At 41.3% G+C, this 18,194-nt stretch overlaps 1 protein-coding gene across 2 annotated transcripts in view; it reads right to left on the bottom strand.

Moving 5' to 3' along the window:
- The window catches only part of slc44a5b (solute carrier family 44 member 5b), a 55,519-nt gene that overhangs the window by 24,152 nt on the left and 13,173 nt on the right, over positions 1-18,194 (bottom strand). For both annotated transcript variants that reach the window (XM_054729971.2, XM_054729970.2), the window contains exon 2: positions 6,192-6,234. In XM_054729971.2, coding sequence (XP_054585946.2) covers positions 6,192-6,234 — 43 coding nt within the window. The remainder of the gene's footprint in view (positions 1-6,191; positions 6,235-18,194) is intronic.

Genomic DNA, 18,194 nt, shown 5'->3' on the forward strand with positions numbered 1-18,194 from the left:
GCTTGAAATCTATACAAACAAGGTGCAACAGTGTTTTGATCTGCTGAATGTGCTCATGTTGAGCACCAGAAATGTTTTCTGTTCCAGCTGAGCTGCTAATTCTCACCATGTACAGATAAAATCACTCTAATCTGTTTTCTGAAATTTGCTGGTCGTCTCCAACCCAAAACAGGACGTCGGTTTTGTCGCCTCGTCTTTAAAACACACACTATGGATCTGACACAAGAAAGTAACAGCAGAGGTTCTACAAACAGGTAAACAACTTTAGTAATGTTTATGTTTAAATTATTCTCTATAGACTTTACAGGTGCATTATGGTGCATTATGTAGAAAATAAGTAAAAATGGCATACTGTGGTAAAAGTTACTGCAACCACTTTAACACCTCTCTCTCTAACAACAACTCTGGAGCATTTTGCCGGCCGTCGTCAAATTACAATTGTCGGTGCTGCAGCACTAGCTAAACAGGAGACACGGTGACCCCACACACACTGATGGTTGACAGTAGTTACTCCCCTCCTTCCTTTGGCTTGAAAGGAGAAAAACTGACAGTCCCTGCAGCCAGCTGGATATGAAACATGTTTCAGTATTACCTTCCTTTATAAATGACTGAAACATTAGACTCTTTTGGGATTTTCTCACAGTAAAATTCTCACTATATTCTTAAATACTGCATCTTTGAAGTAAAAAAATGAATACTTTGGAAAGTACACTTGTAGAAAGTATTTCTACATTTTCTAACAGAAACCTGGCAATTCGATTTGGACATGAAATTGTGTTGACTTGTCACTTATTAATTGAGCCTTTGATTGCAGGATAAAATAAAGCTAATGAACTTGTCAAATACAAAAACAAGCAGTTGAATCTTCCTTAATAACTGCAACTATTCAAGGATACAAATGCTTAAAGAAGACAGCTACAGTTAGTCCACACTGACAGGAGATTTGAGGTGTATAAAGAGAAGCTGGCACACATCCAGCACAGCTTTGTTGCCATGGTGAGTGTAGCTAAAACACTCTTCATTCTATGATAAATAAAGTTAGCGCTAACTCAACCACCTTGGTAACTGCAGGAGAAAGATCCTACGGTGGACCCCTCCAGCTGAAACTGACTCTCCTCTACCTCATCCTGTCGGTCATGGTGGACCTCTGGTACTTAACATCCTCACATTTAGATGCTACTGCATTATTTTAAGGAAAAGTGCAAGCTCAGCACCAGCTAGAGTTAAAACAGAGCTACCTCTAAAGCAAGTAGAGGTCAGCGCTGAGCTGACAAAGTGAGGAGACATTTGGCTTTACTCTCTTGTTATAGAAAAGCAGACAGATTCCAACCTGTGCTCATTCTGAACCTCAGATCTCCTCAGATGTCCCTCTATACACACCCAGATGAGGACAAAGGTATGTCCTGCTTAAGGTCTGTCTTGGCAGGCATGCTGATTTGAGAGAAGAAAAAAATCTGTAGTGGAGGCTTGGTCAGGAGCCTGCAGGAGCTCGAGTGACACAGATGGCAGAATCACCACAGAACAGTGAACGTGCCACTGTAGTGTGAATCTGCCAGCCTTTGTAACAAACATTTGCAAAAAAAACAAAACAAAAAAAAAAACAAAAGAGAGAGATGCACACGCTCCCAAAACCACAAGGGATAGCTGTAGAAGTGAGCAGAAGTGTGAGAAATGCAAAACTCCTCAGGGAAGCCGTAACAAGATAAGACAGGATGTGACATCACATGTGCATCATCACCTTCCATGCAGAGATATCCATCTGTCTGTATGGATGGTGACTGCTCAATGACTGAATAAGCTACCTAATTTAGGCTTTGAATTTGAATGAAAAAAATAAAATACACCCCCAGAGTTGGATGATTTCTTCACTCACTCTCATTCAGAAATGCCTGTGGGCCAGAGAAAAAACTTCAAAGTATCCTTGGTGCCTTCACGCAACTGAAATGGGCAGCAGGGTGGGATTCAGAGATACAAGACGACTGTAAACTGCCAAAATAGCAGTCTGCCAAATGTGATATTATATATAACAGAGATAAAATGATTCATTATCTCTGAAAACGCAGTGTTTCCCCTTTGCGCCACGCCTGAAATTCTAGTGCCACGGCTATGAAATCATACTCACGGCCGATGCACAACACTGAAAAGTTCCATGCGCTATTACCCCCCTGCTCTCAAACGCAGTGCAAAAATCTTTCGTTAGAAGAAAAACTTTTAGTGCTTCTTGTGGTTTTAAAGACATGTCCAAGTCATTTAGAACAGAGCAAAGAGCCTCTTCTTCAGATGCCCTCTTGGTTGTTTATGAGAAACTGAGCATTGTGGTGTGTGACATACGCTGCTCAGTGTTGATTGGCTCGGTTAGAATTCTCAGGGAGTGGGGTTATTTGAATGGAAGTGTTACCAGGCCCTTTGCTTCCCATAAGGAAGCATTGGCATAGCTGGCCAGACTAGGTAGTTGTGTTATTCAACACATCATACAAAGAAGTAACACCATAAAGTACCACCATTAAAGAAATTTACACCAACTTGGTCCTGAGATCCTTTTTTCTGTTGATCTTACTTATTACTCTCATTGTGCCTTTTGACCATTAATCTGTGTGGTGCTACAAACATAACTGCATGTGCCTCCATCTTTAATGATGTGGCATGACAAATAGTGCATTAGTCCATGTTCAGAGGGAGATATGTGCCAAATAGATTACAAGATGGGCTAAATCGATAAACATGTGAAAGTCAGATGTTGGGCGGTGGATGTAAGTTGAGATTTTAAGTTTTGATTTAGCACATCCTAGGGTTCTATAACCCCCCAAGGCACTTTACTGCACAATCATCCACCCAAGCACACATATTCACATGCTGCCGGTGGTGATAAACTACATTGTAGCCACATGTGCCCTTATGTGCACCGACATAAGAGATGCTGCCGAGGATTGGGGCCTGGGACGTAATTTTGGGGGGGGGACGGGTGGGACATGTCCCCCCCACTTTTTCAAAAGGCAGTTTTGGTCCCCTGCACTTTTTTCCGTCCAAAAACAATGTTACGCTCCATTAAATGGATTTGGTTGAGCACTAGGACCGAAACGGAAACCGGTTTACTATTAGACCCGCCCAAAAGCTAATCTATTGGCTCTGCTGATACTTGCTAACGTATTATTGGCTGTTGCTGCTGTCACTCAAGTTGTAAACAGTCAGAACGTGCTCACGTTGTTCTGCTAGTTTGGAGCCGCTAGGGAACACCGGTACTGAGTCACATCGTCAACTAGACGCTGTGTAATATCAGAGCTCAGCTCAGCTTCCATTACATAACATTTGAATAAGTGTTCATTTGTGAGTCTTTGGTAGTTATGCACAGCCAGGAGGCAGCATGTCAAGAAAACGAAAAGTGGATATAAGAGACTTCTTTCAAAGTCAAAACGTAAGTTGGAACATGTGACACCCCTGCATTAAGCTCAGACTCACCTCCTCCTTCACAAACATACTCAAAACTAACTTTTACAAACTCATCTCCTCCACATAACTGACTCCTCAGACACAATTTATTCGTATTATTATAATTATTATTTTTTTATTATTACTATTATCATCATAATTATTATTACTAGTAGTAGTAGAAGTGTAACTTCAAAACTCTTATCATTTAACTTTATTGTAAACTTATCTATTGCAATGCATATTTTCACATTAAAAAGCTCTGAAAAATGAACAGTATCATCATCATCAACAGATTTTTTTAAGCTTAATGTCAAAGATGTACACTTTTCATTAGATTTATCTTATTTTTTCCATTTTTTTTGTGTGTTGAAATGCAACAACTGTTTAAACACTTTTAAGGGGAAAAACATATTTAATATGTTTTTATACACTCAAATGTTAGGGTGATGATCATGTGTAAAACATTAGTTCAGCATGTCCTCTAACACAGCAAATGAACAAACGGCCAGATCTCAGGAGGACCGTTTATGTATAAATAATTTTTATACTTTTGACTAGGCCTGGGAAAGTAACACATTTTGCTGGACGATATTTTGTCCAACAAATTGTTGATGATAAACGATATTGTCAACATTATCTAGACCAAAATAACCACTAATATAATGTTAATATATCATAATAATGCAAGTACACCCTTTAAAATGCAACAAAGAAACCTTCATTTAACATCGAAATGTCCAGAACCAGAACTTCTAAATGAATAAAAATAACAAACGAAAATTAAATAAAAAAGGAATCTCACTCCCTGTTAGAAAATGTTGCACCAAAAACAATAAAAAAAGACCCAAAACAATAATTACAATGGCCTATCCATTGTCAACAGCCAAAACTGCACTTCAATAAGGATGGAAAAATTATTGAGATGGGCACGTGACGTGTCAAGGGGTCTTTACATAACATCCCCCACCCCAAATCCGCACAAGCCTGCTGTGCCCCCCCCACTTCTGAAATCAAAATTTCGTCCCTGATTGGGGCCATCAGCCATTTCAAACATCACCAGCAGGCAAGGCAGGGTAAATATCTTGCACAAGGACACAATGACTGCAACAGATGGGTCTCAAATCTGCAGCCCTCCGGTTACTAGGAGGGCACTAAACTGCTCTGCCACCGTCGCCCCAAAACCTTGTAAATCACTTAAAGAGCAAGTCATGCCCAAATCAACATTTTTTGCTGAGAAAGCATATAAATGAGTGTCTAATCGTGCTGTAGACATGTGTAGTCAATAATTTGGCACTTTAGTGCATTTTAGTTAAAATTTAAATATTCTGCCTAAAAGTGTTGAGCCGTCATCTGGTAAAAAATTCTGCACTGCATTTTAATTTAAATCTGCCACCACTACTGGCTAAGAGGTACACAATGACATAAGGCTGGGCGATATATCGATATTTTTAAAATATAGATATAATTTTTAAACAAGATGACTTTATATCTTTATATGATATAACTGGTCAACTGTTATGCTAGCGATTAGCCGCTATGCTAGCAACATGTTGCTTTGTCTCTACGCGGTTATTACGTGTATTCTTACAAGTGTGCTCAGTCTGAGAGCCTCTGGGTAAATGTGCTGCTCTAAACTTAGCATTTAGCATCCTGGTTTTTAATTATTTGGGGAACGTTTAACGCCAACGGAGTTCTGTTTTTCCATCCTGCTTGTGCGGAGACAAGCCAAACCCCTCCCTCCTCTGTGTAATCAGGAAACATCTACAGATAGCCGGAGTGGCCAAATTACCTCAAACATATTGTAAGGGTTTGAATAGTAAACTATAGGGTTAACGTTTTATTTTGAAAGCGAGCTCAATGGGTGAGAAATGTTGTTCCGTTTTTTTCCGCTCTGGTTTGCTATGCCAGTAAATACTCTGTTAAGAGTGACTCTGTTGAAAAAGTTAAGAGTTTGTACGACGTGGGTTACGACAACAGCAGCCCGGAAATAATACTCATAAAAGAGCAACAAGAGATTCTGGGTCATTACAGTATAATCGCTGATATGAGCCAATACTGTAAGACTCCAGCCATGTTTGCCTTAACAACTAATAACTCCATGGTGCATGACCCATGTGCTCTTCAGTAGATGCAATTACATCATCATAAATTTAGTTTAACACTATAGATTTTTTTCTCTGACCAAGAAATGTACAATATGGGCCACATCTAGATGAAATTTCAATAATTTTACATTAATTATAAATATATAATTAAAAAGTGCCTTTGGGACATTTGATACACCTCTAGCTCTCAACTGTGTGTGTGTGTTAACAGACATCTGTACCAGAGAACAGGCACTAAGGTTAAAGTTTGACAAGAATCAATAAATTTTCATGCATTTAACCTACTGATTTATGAATATAATTTCCCAAGACAGCTTGAAGTGAGTTAACTTGTAAATATTTTTTCTGAAGGAAAAATATCGAGATATATATTGTATATCGGAATTCAGCAAAAATATATTGAGATATAAGTTTAGGTCCATACCACCCAGCCCTACTATGACGTTAGCTGGTACATTATAATGTCACCATTTCGTTGTGCGCCTGTGTGCATGTATTTGTAAGCGGCTTTGCCCTCTCGGTCTGCCAGGCAACAGCATTTGGTGCATTTGTCAAACATGAAGTGGGAGTGGAGTAAGACTCTGGTAGGGGGTGACTTACTCTTTAAGTGTTTTTATTCTGAAATATCTCAAGTGTTAGAAGGAAAAAGCATAGTACCTGTGGTGAACAGGTCCCCTGAGGTCAAACTTGAGCGGTTCACCTGCAAGAGAAGAACAGTGTGAGCAGATTAAAAAACTAGAAACATGCTGATTCTTCCTTATGTAAGACGTGAATATACTCTTTCTTTGGTTAATGTTTATGTTTACATAGAGCACCATATTCGGACTCTTCAAAAAACAGTATAAATGCTCAAAAACGATGGCAGGCTTTCTGTTCAAAAAACGAATGAAAATAAGTTAACGTGTTCACATTTGTTTGGGAGTTGGGGTTGGGGGTCCTGGCTTGTCTTGTACACGGGCAAGGGGGTCTTCAATGAAAAAAGTTTGGGAAACACTGCACAAGAGTAAGACTAAACAATGATTATAGTAAGTTGATAGAAAACTCCCAAAGGGTTAAGTCTTGAATCTGTGCACTGTCTGATGTGACAGAACATATACATTTGCATTTATATCTGTTGGTTCTTTTTGGTCCCAAAATAGTCTCTTCTCCTTTTAAAGTACATATGATGTATCACTGAGGACCTATCAATCATCACATATGAAATATCTCCAACATGAGTGGGCCTGTCCCATCTGCCCAGTTTCTGAACCAATTCTGGTGAAACATGAACAAGCCAGGTTTGAGTCCAAAAAATTAGTACACTGTAAAATGCTGGCCTGTATTTGTATAGCGTCATTTTAGGGTTCTACAACCCCCCAAAGTGCTTCACAGCACAATCACCCATTCACACACTGGTGAGCTACAATGTAGCCAAGGCTGCCCTGTGGTGCACTGATGGAAGCGAGACTGACAAACGCACGTGCCACCGGTCCCTCTGACCACCACCAGCAGGCAAGGTGGGTTGGGTGTCTTGCCCAAGGACACAACAGCAGCATTCTCTACTGGGAGCCAGGATCTAACCAACAACCTTACAATTACTGGATAACCCGCTCTACCTCCTGAGCTGCTGTCCAATAAATATAAATATAGACAGAATAATTAGAGTGTGCAGTAAAATGTACAATATATACATTTCAGAGCACAACCCCCTTCAATGTTACAACAACAACAAACAAAAATGAATTCATGAATATCCATGGCAAACACTGACTTTCACTCAGAGCAGTAAAGCCTCACAACTGCTCCTCACAGACTGCAAACTACAACAAAGAGCTGTAAGGCTATCACCCATGTGAACATTAAGCCAAGGTTTCGTCAGTTTCACAAATCTTCAAAGCACTTCCAATGACCTTCCTACCTCCATTACAGCTAGTCTGAAGGATGGAAATGCCAAAACTATGGGCCAACAGTAAAATAGGGTGATTGTTGAAGTAAGCAGAAATCGTGCTCAGCAACAATTTAAGGGGTGCCTTCAGGCTGCACTGTCAGCAGCAACAGAAAAGCACAAGTACAGATGTGTACTGGAAGGGTCAAAGGTTTTTATTTTGGAATGACAAAAAGGTCAAAAGTTGGACCTGTTTTATTTCAGAATGTGTTGTGAGGTTTTGGGACTTTATGGAATTATGGTGGACCTTTCTATAAAGCCCTACATGTCACTTTAGCCTTTTTTCCATAGGGCCGTTTCTACTATCTGACCTTCGGGGTAATTTTACCAGAACTTCAAAGCATGCGCGTTTCCACTTCAGCGAGCCAGCCAAGAGGACCATTTTCAGGAACCAACGGAGTAACTGATCTGGGGTAGGTACTTGAAATGGCCCCAGAAAGTTTATTTAATGTTGTTGTTCTTTACTTCCTTTAGTTGCCTTTGTTAAAGTAATCTATTAGAAATGTGCAGTAATGATGTATTCTGGGTCAAACACATGAATAACCCTTTCAAGTGTTACTCCAGAATTTGCAGAGAAAATAAAAATCATTAAGAAAATCTTTTACATATTTTAACTATATACTCTATATTCTCAACAATCAAATACAAATCAAACACACAATACATTAAAGCAAACAGGAACAATGAATGATGCTACAAACTTAATGGACGTCAGGTTGTTATTTGGTCTAGTAAATTCAGCAGCTTCGCATGAAGCACCATTAGTGCTTAACTACTCTGTGCCACACTTTAATCGTGCATAACGCTTTTATAACACAGTGATTGTTACCACAGCTGCATGGCCGGCCGTACTACATCAACTGACATTAGAGCTAATTAAGGGTACAACTGCTGGGGCGAGCAAGTTAAGTAGTTTGATACTTGACCGTGCTCAACATGCAAACTGAATCAAAATGATTTGTAAAATAACAATTTCATTGATCTTCCTCAGCTGTCTGACAATTCATGTCATTTTCATCAGTATAAAAAATACTATTGTGGGAGGAAAAGAATCCTCCATATGGTGTGTGTGGAATCTGAATCCCACTGAGATCAAGGTGGTGACAGGACAGATTGTGGTGCAGTACTGTAAATGTCAAGGGAATACAGTCATGTCAGCGGTGTCTAGATTAGCCAACTGGTTTGAAGTATAGATTGCCCATGTGTCCAGCAGGAGAAGTGACACAAATCATGAGTTCACCAAAAAGAGCAATCATCAAATTAAAGCTGTGTACGTTGCATGCAGGCGGGAGGAGTAGCAGAAATCCACGTAAGATGACTGATAAACATAACTAATTTGGTGCAAACATTTACTCGCTATGTGGCAGATAGAGCTCAAAAATTTACTCGCCAAATGGAGCAATTTGCTCGCATTTGGCGAGTGGCGAGTGTTAATTTCTGACCCTGATTCCACCTCCACAGCGATGCATGACTACACTAGTAGGGAGTATTACCGGTGTCGGCTCCTCAGCAGTTTGCACAGTTAAGTCTGTGAAAAATCCATTAAAGCATAAAAAAAAAAAACAATCTAAGCAAACCTGCAAGGGGTGATGCATAGTTCGCACCTGTGTAGCAAAGCGTGTGAACACCTCCTGAAATATAAATGCTTCTTAAGTCTCAAAGATGATAAAATGCATGTTTTGATAAATCCAAATGTTTGGAAGACATCATAAAAGTCTTTGTAAGTTTCTTTGTTCACTGGAGAGACCCACACATACATGCCTGGTAATGACAATGTTGCCTTTTCTCTTTTTATTTCACTGCTTGTTTGTGCTGCATTTGGTAAATAACTAACGCCCATGCAGGGTTTCCATCAAAAGCGTGGCGCATGAAATCTGTGAAGCACGTCATGCAGCTAATAGCTGACGTAAGAGCAAATGGGTTGATTTCCACTGGAGAGCAGCTGCATGTCTTGAACGCATCATAAGCCACTTTTTTTAACCCTCCCACGTCCTAATGGGCGTGACCCCATGAGGAAAGTTGACCGTTGAGCAGGGTTGATGGTTTATCCCTTGGGTCCATGTGGCAGGGGTGAGGAGTGAGCACCAACTCAACCCTGCCACGTGGACCTCAAGGGATAAACCATCAATCCTGTTCAATGGTAAACTTTCCTCACGGGGTCACCCATAAAGACAGTGGGAGGGTTAAAACAATGCCGCTATTTTGCCACAAACCTGAGCCAGCACCTGGGAGCCTTGGTCATTTACTAGTGGTCAGACCGTAGCAGGATTGTGGCAACAATTGTGTCTGTCATGTTCTGTCTCCCTTTGTTCCCCAGCCCCTCCAGTTCCCACTCCAGGTTCTCCTTTTGTGTTTCATAGCGCCCTCGTGTGTCCTTTGACCTGAAAAGGCTCAACAGCCTAATAAAAAAGGCTGGTTCTGGGGAAGACTGTGGAACCACTGGAGGAGATAATGCAAAGAAGGATTATCCAGAGAATCAAGAAAATTATGGACAACCCTGAGCATTCTCTTCACAAGACTGTCCGACAACAGAAGAGTGTCTTCAGTCAGAGGCTTCTTCAGTTTCGCTGCAACACTGACCACTACTGGAGATCCTTCCTGCCAACAGCCATTGTGATGTACAATAACTCTTTGATGACTTGATTATTATTATTATTCTGAGCTACTACAGCAATCAATTTCCCTCTGGGATTAATAAAGTATTTTTGAATTGAATTGTCTGCGTCTCATTTATGTCTCTTTGTGCTCCTCATTTGTCCCCTGGTCTTCAGCCTTCCAAAAATCTCTCTCTTATGTCCTGTGTTCCTTTAGTCTTCTCTAGTCATCCCTCTGCAGTGTTTATAGTTTCAGCCTTTCATTTTATTAGTCTCTTATATGTTTTGTCCCACCAGTCTTTATAGTTTTCCTTCCCTTTAGAATATTAGTTATGTGGTTGCTTTTCTTGTTTTTAGGTTTTTTCTTAGGTCATGTGAGTTCCCTCCCTGATTAAGTATTGCTTTCACCTGGTCCTCTCCCCACACACCTGCAGCTCATCTGCCTCCCATCATGCCCCAGTTTATTTAAGCCCTGTCTTGTCTCAGTGTCTTGTCGGTCCATTGTTGTTTGTTCAGTGTTGTTTTGGTGCTCTGCGTGAGTTTCCTGTCCCGTTCCCAGTTTGTGCTCTAAGTGGGCTTTGGTTCTCATGTTCTGGATTTTTGGATTTTGGCTACCTGCCTTTTTTTGGATTTAATTTTGTTTATCCTACAATAAAATTATTTTTTTTTCTTCATATCCACTCCTGCCTCGTGTCATCCTGGGTTCTGCATTTTGGGTTCTAAGTAAGTAAGTAAAAGTTTATTTATATAGCGCCTTTCGCAGATATAAATCACAAAGCGCTGTACAACTTGAGTAAGATCAGGGCAAATACCTCTAACCAATAAAAACATCAGAAAAACAATAGCAGTGATAAAATAGTAAATAAAATCAGGAGTAAAAACAAAGTGAAGGTGTGAACCCTAAAAAAAGCCATCTTTTAGAACATTTAGGGAGGGAACGCCTGGATGAAAAGGTGAGTGTTTTGATGATTTTTAAAGACCTCTACAGTGTTAGAGAGACGGAGATTTGAAGGCAGACTGTTCCAAAGTCTGGGGGCTATAGTCTGAAAGGCCCTGTCCCCTTTGGTTTTCAGTCTGGTTGGAGGAACAGCCAGGAGGTTTTCAGATGTGGATCTAAGGTTCCGTGAGGTGGTGTGTGGGGATAAAAGCTCAGATAGGTAGCTTGGAGCCTGGTTGTTAAGAGCTCTATAGGTCAAGACTAAAAGTTTAAACTGTATTCTATATTCTACCGGGAGCCAGTGGAGGGACTGTAAAACTGGAGTGATGTGAGCTCGTGTGCTGGATTTGGTTAGGAGTCTGGCTGCTGCATTTTGGATGGCTTGAAGGCGTGAGAGGGAGGTTTTGCTGAGACCAGTAAAAAGAGCGTTACAGTAGTCTAAGCGTGATGACACAAAGGCATGGATGATCTTTTCCAGATCTGCAGTAGAAACCAGTTTACGGACTTTTGAAATGTTTCTCAGTTGAAAGAAACAAGAGCGGGAGATGGTTTTGACGTGTGAGTCTAACTTAAAGCTGGATCAAAAATAACTCCCAGGTTTCTAATGTTGGCCTTGGCTGATGGGCAAAAAGAGGCAATTTCTTGCTCGATTTTTGGCTGAAGTTCAGGGGGTGCAGCGATCAGGGTCTCTGTCTTGCTAGCATTGAGGACAAGAAAGTTGCTGGACAGCCAGTTACTAATCTGGGTCAGGCAGAGTACAAGGGTGGCCAGCCTGTCCAACTGGTGTGGCATAAAGGACATGTAGAGCTGTATATCGTCAGCATAGATGTGGTAGATGTCTGGGAAAGACTGAATGATGCCAGCTAGGGGAAGAATATAGAATGCGAATAGTAGAGGCCCTAGAACTGAACCTTGTGGGACCCTGCATGTTAGAGAGGCAGTATCTGAAGAGAAGGTTTCAGACTTCACTGTGAATGTTCTGTTGGTGAGATAAGAGAGCCAGTCTAGAGCAGAACCTGAAATCCCAGCCAGGGCCTTTAACCTGTTTAGTAGAACGTTGTGGTCTACAGTGTCAAAAGCTGCACTGAGGTCAAGCAGGACGATGACAAAGCATTTCCCTGCATCAGCAGCCATTAGGAGGTCATTATGCACCCTTACTAGAGCAGTCTCAGTTGAGTGCTGCTTCAGAAAGCCAGATTGGAAGGGGTCAGAGATCTTTGACTTAGAAAACGAGGATCTGAGTTGGGTTTCAACAACATTCTCAAGTACTTTGCTGATGAAAGGTAGCTTAGAAATGGGCCTAAAGTTACTGGTGGAGCTGGCGTCAAGGTTGGGTTTCTTTAAGAGAGGAGTCACTACTGCATTTTTAAAGTAAGATGGAACACAGCCTTGGCTCAGTGAGCTGTTGATTATAGTCAACAGAGATGGACTGATGGAGGCAAGGGACCCAACTAAAACAGAGGGAGTTAAGATATCTGAGGAGCATGATGAGAGTTTCATCTGACTGATTATTGAGGTTAAGTCATTTAGTGTAATTGGGGAGAAGGAGGTGAAAGACTCGGAGCACTGAGGGGCCTCCCCTCCTGGGGGGGGGGGGGGGGGGGGGGGGGGGGGGGGCTGGTGGAATGCTAGATCTCAGATTCAACACCTTGTTTGCAAAAAAGTGGAGAAATATGTTACAGTCATCAGCTGAAGATAGCTGAGCCTGCTGCGGAGGAGAAGACACGATGCTGGAGATGGTATCAAACAAAACCTTAGGACTATTCTTATTTTGACATATGAGGTTGCTGAAGAAAGAAGACCTGGTATTTTCTAAAGCTTCGTGTATGACTCCAGAAGTTCTTTAAAATATTCGCGATGAACAACCAGACCTGTCCTCTTCCACAGTCGTTCCGCTTTTCTGTAGGAGCGTCTAAGTTCAAGAATCTGGTTGTTCAGCCAGGATGAACTAGAAGCGCTGGAACTGCAGCTGGTTTTGTAAGGAGCGACCTGATCTAGAATTTTGAGGCAGTGATCATTAAATGAGTTGGTAAGGAGCTCTACGTCATCAGAGGAAGGAGGCACAAAGTCAGAGGGAGGAGAAATTTAAAATGGTAGAACTGTTGATAATACGTCGTTGCTTGGCAGAGTCTGGTAAAAGAGATTCAGAATTTAGGTTAATATTTAAAGAAACTGACTTATCGTCACTGAACACAACATCATTTATCTGCAGCTTATCAACAAGAAGTCCATAGGAAAAGACCAGATCCAGGGTGTGGCCTGCTCTGTGAGTGGGACCAGACACGTGTTGAGAGAAATGAAAAGAATTCATCATGTTTGGGAACTCCCTAGTGGAGCTGTTAGATAGATCCTCAGCGTGGATGTTGAAATCTCCAACAATGATTATCCTGTCTAGTCTAATAGTTGAAGATAGGAGGTCCTGAAAGTCAGACAGGAAGGATGAAGTAGATCCAGGTGGGCGATAGACCAGAATTCCATAAACTGGTTGAACTCGACCAATTTTAATCATGATCATCTCGAATGAGCTGTAGGAATTTGAGGACATAATTTGGCATGAAAAGTGTTTCTTAAAGATAACAGCTGTTCCTCCATCGCGGCCTGTGGTTGGTGGAGCAGAGAAGAAAGAGCAGTCTTGAGGACAGAGTTCACGGAGATGAGTGATGTCATTTTCGCGCTGCCACGACTCAGAAATCCACAAAAAGTTTAATTTTTTGGTGCAGAAAAGATCGTTGAGGATGTGAGACTTGTTGGCGATGGAGAGCGCGTTAATTAACATCATTTTCGCAGAGGAATCTGGCGATGTGTGTGCCGCGGGCTCCATAATAGCGGGCGGCTGGCGGGCTAAGCTACGTAGCGACTCCAGGCTACGCCCGCAGAGGTTCTTTGTCTCCCACGCCTTCAGGTAGCGTCCTGCATCTGGGGCTCCATTGAGCAGCGAGATCAGCCCAACTCCGTTTAGTTTCTGTTGGATCCTCCACAACACAGCCGCGGAGCAGCGATCAGGTAGAGCTTCGCCTCTCAGGATCTTTCTAAGCTGAATGAAGAAGCTGGCTCTCTTCCCCCGTTTCCTCTTCCATGGCCTCCGGGGCAGCGGCAGTCCGACAGGTAACAGAGGGCCGAGACCTGGGTTAACGCCAGTTTCCAGAGACGGTGGGAAAGCGGGTCCGGTATCAGAGTTCTGGAGGTTGATCATCGCGGACCTGATCGACAACAGTAAGTCTCGATCATATGTTAGCAGGGACTCCGCACCAGATAAAGAAGAAACAATAAAACACCAAATAACCAAAAAAGATCAGGAGCCTAGCAAACACACAACCACTCATGGGCGCCATCTTGCTAACACCCCTCCAAAATGTGACAGTGTCTTTTTTTTTTTACCAAAGATTACTTGATGGTGGTATAATATCTCTGCTCTGCCACAGACTTCCTTTTAGATTGAACACAACTTGCTTTTTATTGCGATTGAAGTCGGCTCAAGTTTTTTTTCAAGTGCCGCTCCTAAAGGTGTCTGTCCTTCACCGTCTGGTGAGCGGAGCTTCATCTTCAATGGAGAGAAGCTTCCAGAGCTCTGTATCGATCCAGTTTATCAGCAGCTGATTCTGTTGACAAAAGCAAAACGTACTCCCGTGTTTACATTCATATTTCATATAGTTGCTCGGCAGAGCTTGGCACACGTGATCATGACACCACCTAATGTGGATTCACAAGACCGGCATTGTGGCAATATTACTACCAAGTATGGTGGCACAAATGCTGCAAAATTCCTGCATCCCCATGCCGGCACAGTGCTTTAAAAAAACACATTGTGGTGGTAGTATTACACTGATTTACCAGCACTGGGTGTCTTCTAAAAGCGGCTCCTTTAAATTTACATCCCGGGTCTGTCTTTTATGCGTTTTCTACGCTTCCAGAACACATAAAGCTCAGCAGCTTGAATCCGGCCAGACAGGAAATCAAACATAGGAGCTATCAAGCATTAAGGAAATTTCAGAATAAAAACTGTGTACTGATTTCCTGTTTAATAATTATATAAGTAAAAAAATTGTTACTACCCGTGACACCTGCTTGGTGGATATAAACAGAACAGAAAATAAACTACAGACTTTTCAGATCCATGCTGCCATGCTGCATGTCAGAAACTCTCCTGGTAGAAGGGGATGCATCACTTAAGACTTGGTAAAAACACTTCTATTATGTCACGCATCCAGTGGAAAGCCTGGGTTGGCCTCATGGTCATAACACTCACCACACTACAACCTGTTCACCTGAAACATATTTTATTAGTTGAACAGCTAAATTACTAACCCCCAATGCTGTAAATCCCTGTAACCATTTACAGACCTACCCATATAATTAATGTAAATTATTCATAAGGCTGTAACAAAAAAATCCCACACAAACAGTAATAGTTGTAAAAAAGATAATGTTTATAAAGTTATGAATAGAAAAAAAGAACTAAAAAGTCATAAAAACATTGTCAATTTTTATTAGGCTGGGGTTTTTCAGAGGACAGTGTGCCTCCAAATCCCACAATGAAACTTCATTTTTGCAGCAAATCAGTCACACCAAGCTCCAACTGCAATCATAAAAGAAAACATCAATGTTTTGATTGCTTCGCATGCATTTAAGACTTTACTCGGTTAAAAAAAAACTGTGTTTAAGGAAGCTGTTCAAGTGGGAAATTTTTTAATTAACAGTGTGTCCAACTGAACACTTGTAGTGAATGGAACGCATATCTACATTATTGTCACTTACAAACCTGTCTCAGAATGATTATGAGCCACTTTTCCGCTTCTCTGACTGACTGAACCTTATACGCACACAGGGCGCTTGCGGCAGAGTTAGAAATGTTATATAAGCCTCAAGTGGGAATTTATACCAGTGAATAACAAGCCAGCTCTTTTGATGTGTTGCTAACGCATTATTCATTGTCTTTTTAAAATATTGTACTTCAAACAAACTGCATTCCAATTATATTCCTTTAACAAATTCTCAACATTCACTAGAAAAAAAACCATAATATTTCTAAGAGTAGTCAGGCTGCCTATTAAGATAAAAAGCGAGACTAACAGTTATTTCCTCTACAAAACTTTCCTTGCTGCTGTTCATGAAAACTAATGATGTATCTCTATCTTGTGTTTCAGCTGAGATACAAATATTAGTATAATATGATCATCTTAAAAAGAAAAGCTTAACATTAAATGTGTGGTTCATTGTTATTATTTCAGATTATAATCAGTCACACTGAGTTTTTCTTACAGACTGAACACGAAAATAGTCTCTTACACCTGTCTGCTGCCTTAGACAGAAAATAGACAGTGAAACACTAAGATATGAAAAGTCTGACAGATCTATGTCACTCTGTCACTGAACGTTCATGGATTCACCCATCTTGAATCACGACGAGAAAGGTTGTTGTTTTAGGGCAGGGGTGGGGAACCCTGGTCCATCGAGGGCCGCTATCCAGCCTATTTTAGTTTCAACCCTGCATCATCACACCTGATTTCGATCAGCAGGTGATTAACAGGCTTCTGCAGAGCTTGATGAGCTGCAGAACAGGTGAATGAACTACTGAATCAGAAATGTTGGAGCAAAGACATGCAGGATACCGGCCCTCGAGGACCAGGGTTCCCCATGCCTGTTTTAGGGTTTAAGAAACAGCAGAGAATGTCTCGACGCTAACTGTTAGCATTAGCGATTCTAAAGCACAGCAAAAATCCTTCAGGCTTGAGTTATTTGTGGAGCTACAACATCAGCATTACAAAGCAAACGGAGTCAGTGGTAGAGTTGCATTGCTGTTATCCAATCAGAGGCGAGATGTACAAATATCAGGAAATAGGACTGCAAATCCTGTGGTCTGAAGCTTAGTTCTGACGCGCCTCACCTTCCTGAAACTAGTGCAAAGGAGCTTTGTTACCCCAGAGTATGACATACAAAGCATTCGTTCTTACTGGGAACTAGGGCTGCACAATATATCGAAAAACTATCATCGGGATAACAGGACGTACGATAGGCCCATCGCAAAGCACGCCAAAAACTGTGATAAATGTTTGGTTCAAACATTTCCATCCGTGTCATACATCAACTTTTTGTAAACCAGCTCTGTTTTTTACGCGGAAGTATTATTTGACCAATCAAATGTAGCGCTTCTGATAAGCGGCCAATCAGATGGGTCTGTTCACGTAATACGCCCGCCCCCTACGTAGACCCTTAGGATGGAAAGCAACACCCAAACAGAGTTACAAGCGCCATTCCCTTGTTCGTCATGCTGGCTCAGAGCAACGAACGCACTTAGTGCTGAGGTTTCTGCAGTCAGCGCTGCTTTCAAACGTGAACGTGAGTCCGCTCGGTGTCGTTAATCATTTTTACTGGGCTGACTCCGACACGTGCCGGTGAACCAACCCACCTTCATGTCGCTAGTGTTAGCCCCAGGCTCCGGTTAGCTTCCAGCTAAAAGGATACAGCACTCTCCTCCCAGTCCCACCCTGCTAAAGAGGGCCTGGAAAAGTTCCCCCACACATCAAAGTGATTTTTCATTTATGAGCTTTTATAACCTTGTTAATCAGGATAGTTGCTTTGCTGCTGCACATAAACTGTCAGTCAGAAGCTCTGCTAGCCGGTTATCTTAAGAGGAGCTAGTTCAATTTGTTAGCTTGTCATCAGAATCGTAGTTGCAGTTTCATCATCTGAGCTGCTTTTTAAGATCTAGGTAAACTTGTTCAATTTGGGGTTAAAACCAAACGTTTTCACATATTTTCCATGTAGTTTTTTTTTACCAGTTCCTCTTCTGAAAGGTAGACAATTGTTTTTCTCTTTCCCTCAAAAAATCTTAATATTCTCCTAGTTTGGCCCAGCACAGTTCACTTCCCAATTACAGCAACAGCCTTATATCATAACCACATATGTGGAGAAAATGTTCAGTAGCAATGAGAGAATTTGCTGTTGCATTTAAGTGATGTTAACTATTATTTAACATTAAAACTTATTTTCTGATATTTTTATTTATTCAAAAAACCCTGGTGAGGGATGTTTTTCTGTATTTGGAGCATCAGAAAAAGTTTTATGGTGGAGGTGATGTTTTAAAGTCATTGAGAAACTGCATGCATGCAGTTTGTTGTTTTGCTGCTAATACAGTAGCAGGTGCAGCTGCATATTTTTGCAATAAAAATGTTATGTTGTAATGGAATTCATGCATTAGTTTTGTT

Source organism: Nothobranchius furzeri, chromosome 8 (assembly GCF_043380555.1).
Source record: "Nothobranchius furzeri strain GRZ-AD chromosome 8, NfurGRZ-RIMD1, whole genome shotgun sequence".
In the NCBI taxonomy this organism is placed as follows: domain Eukaryota; kingdom Metazoa; phylum Chordata; class Actinopteri; order Cyprinodontiformes; family Nothobranchiidae; genus Nothobranchius; species Nothobranchius furzeri.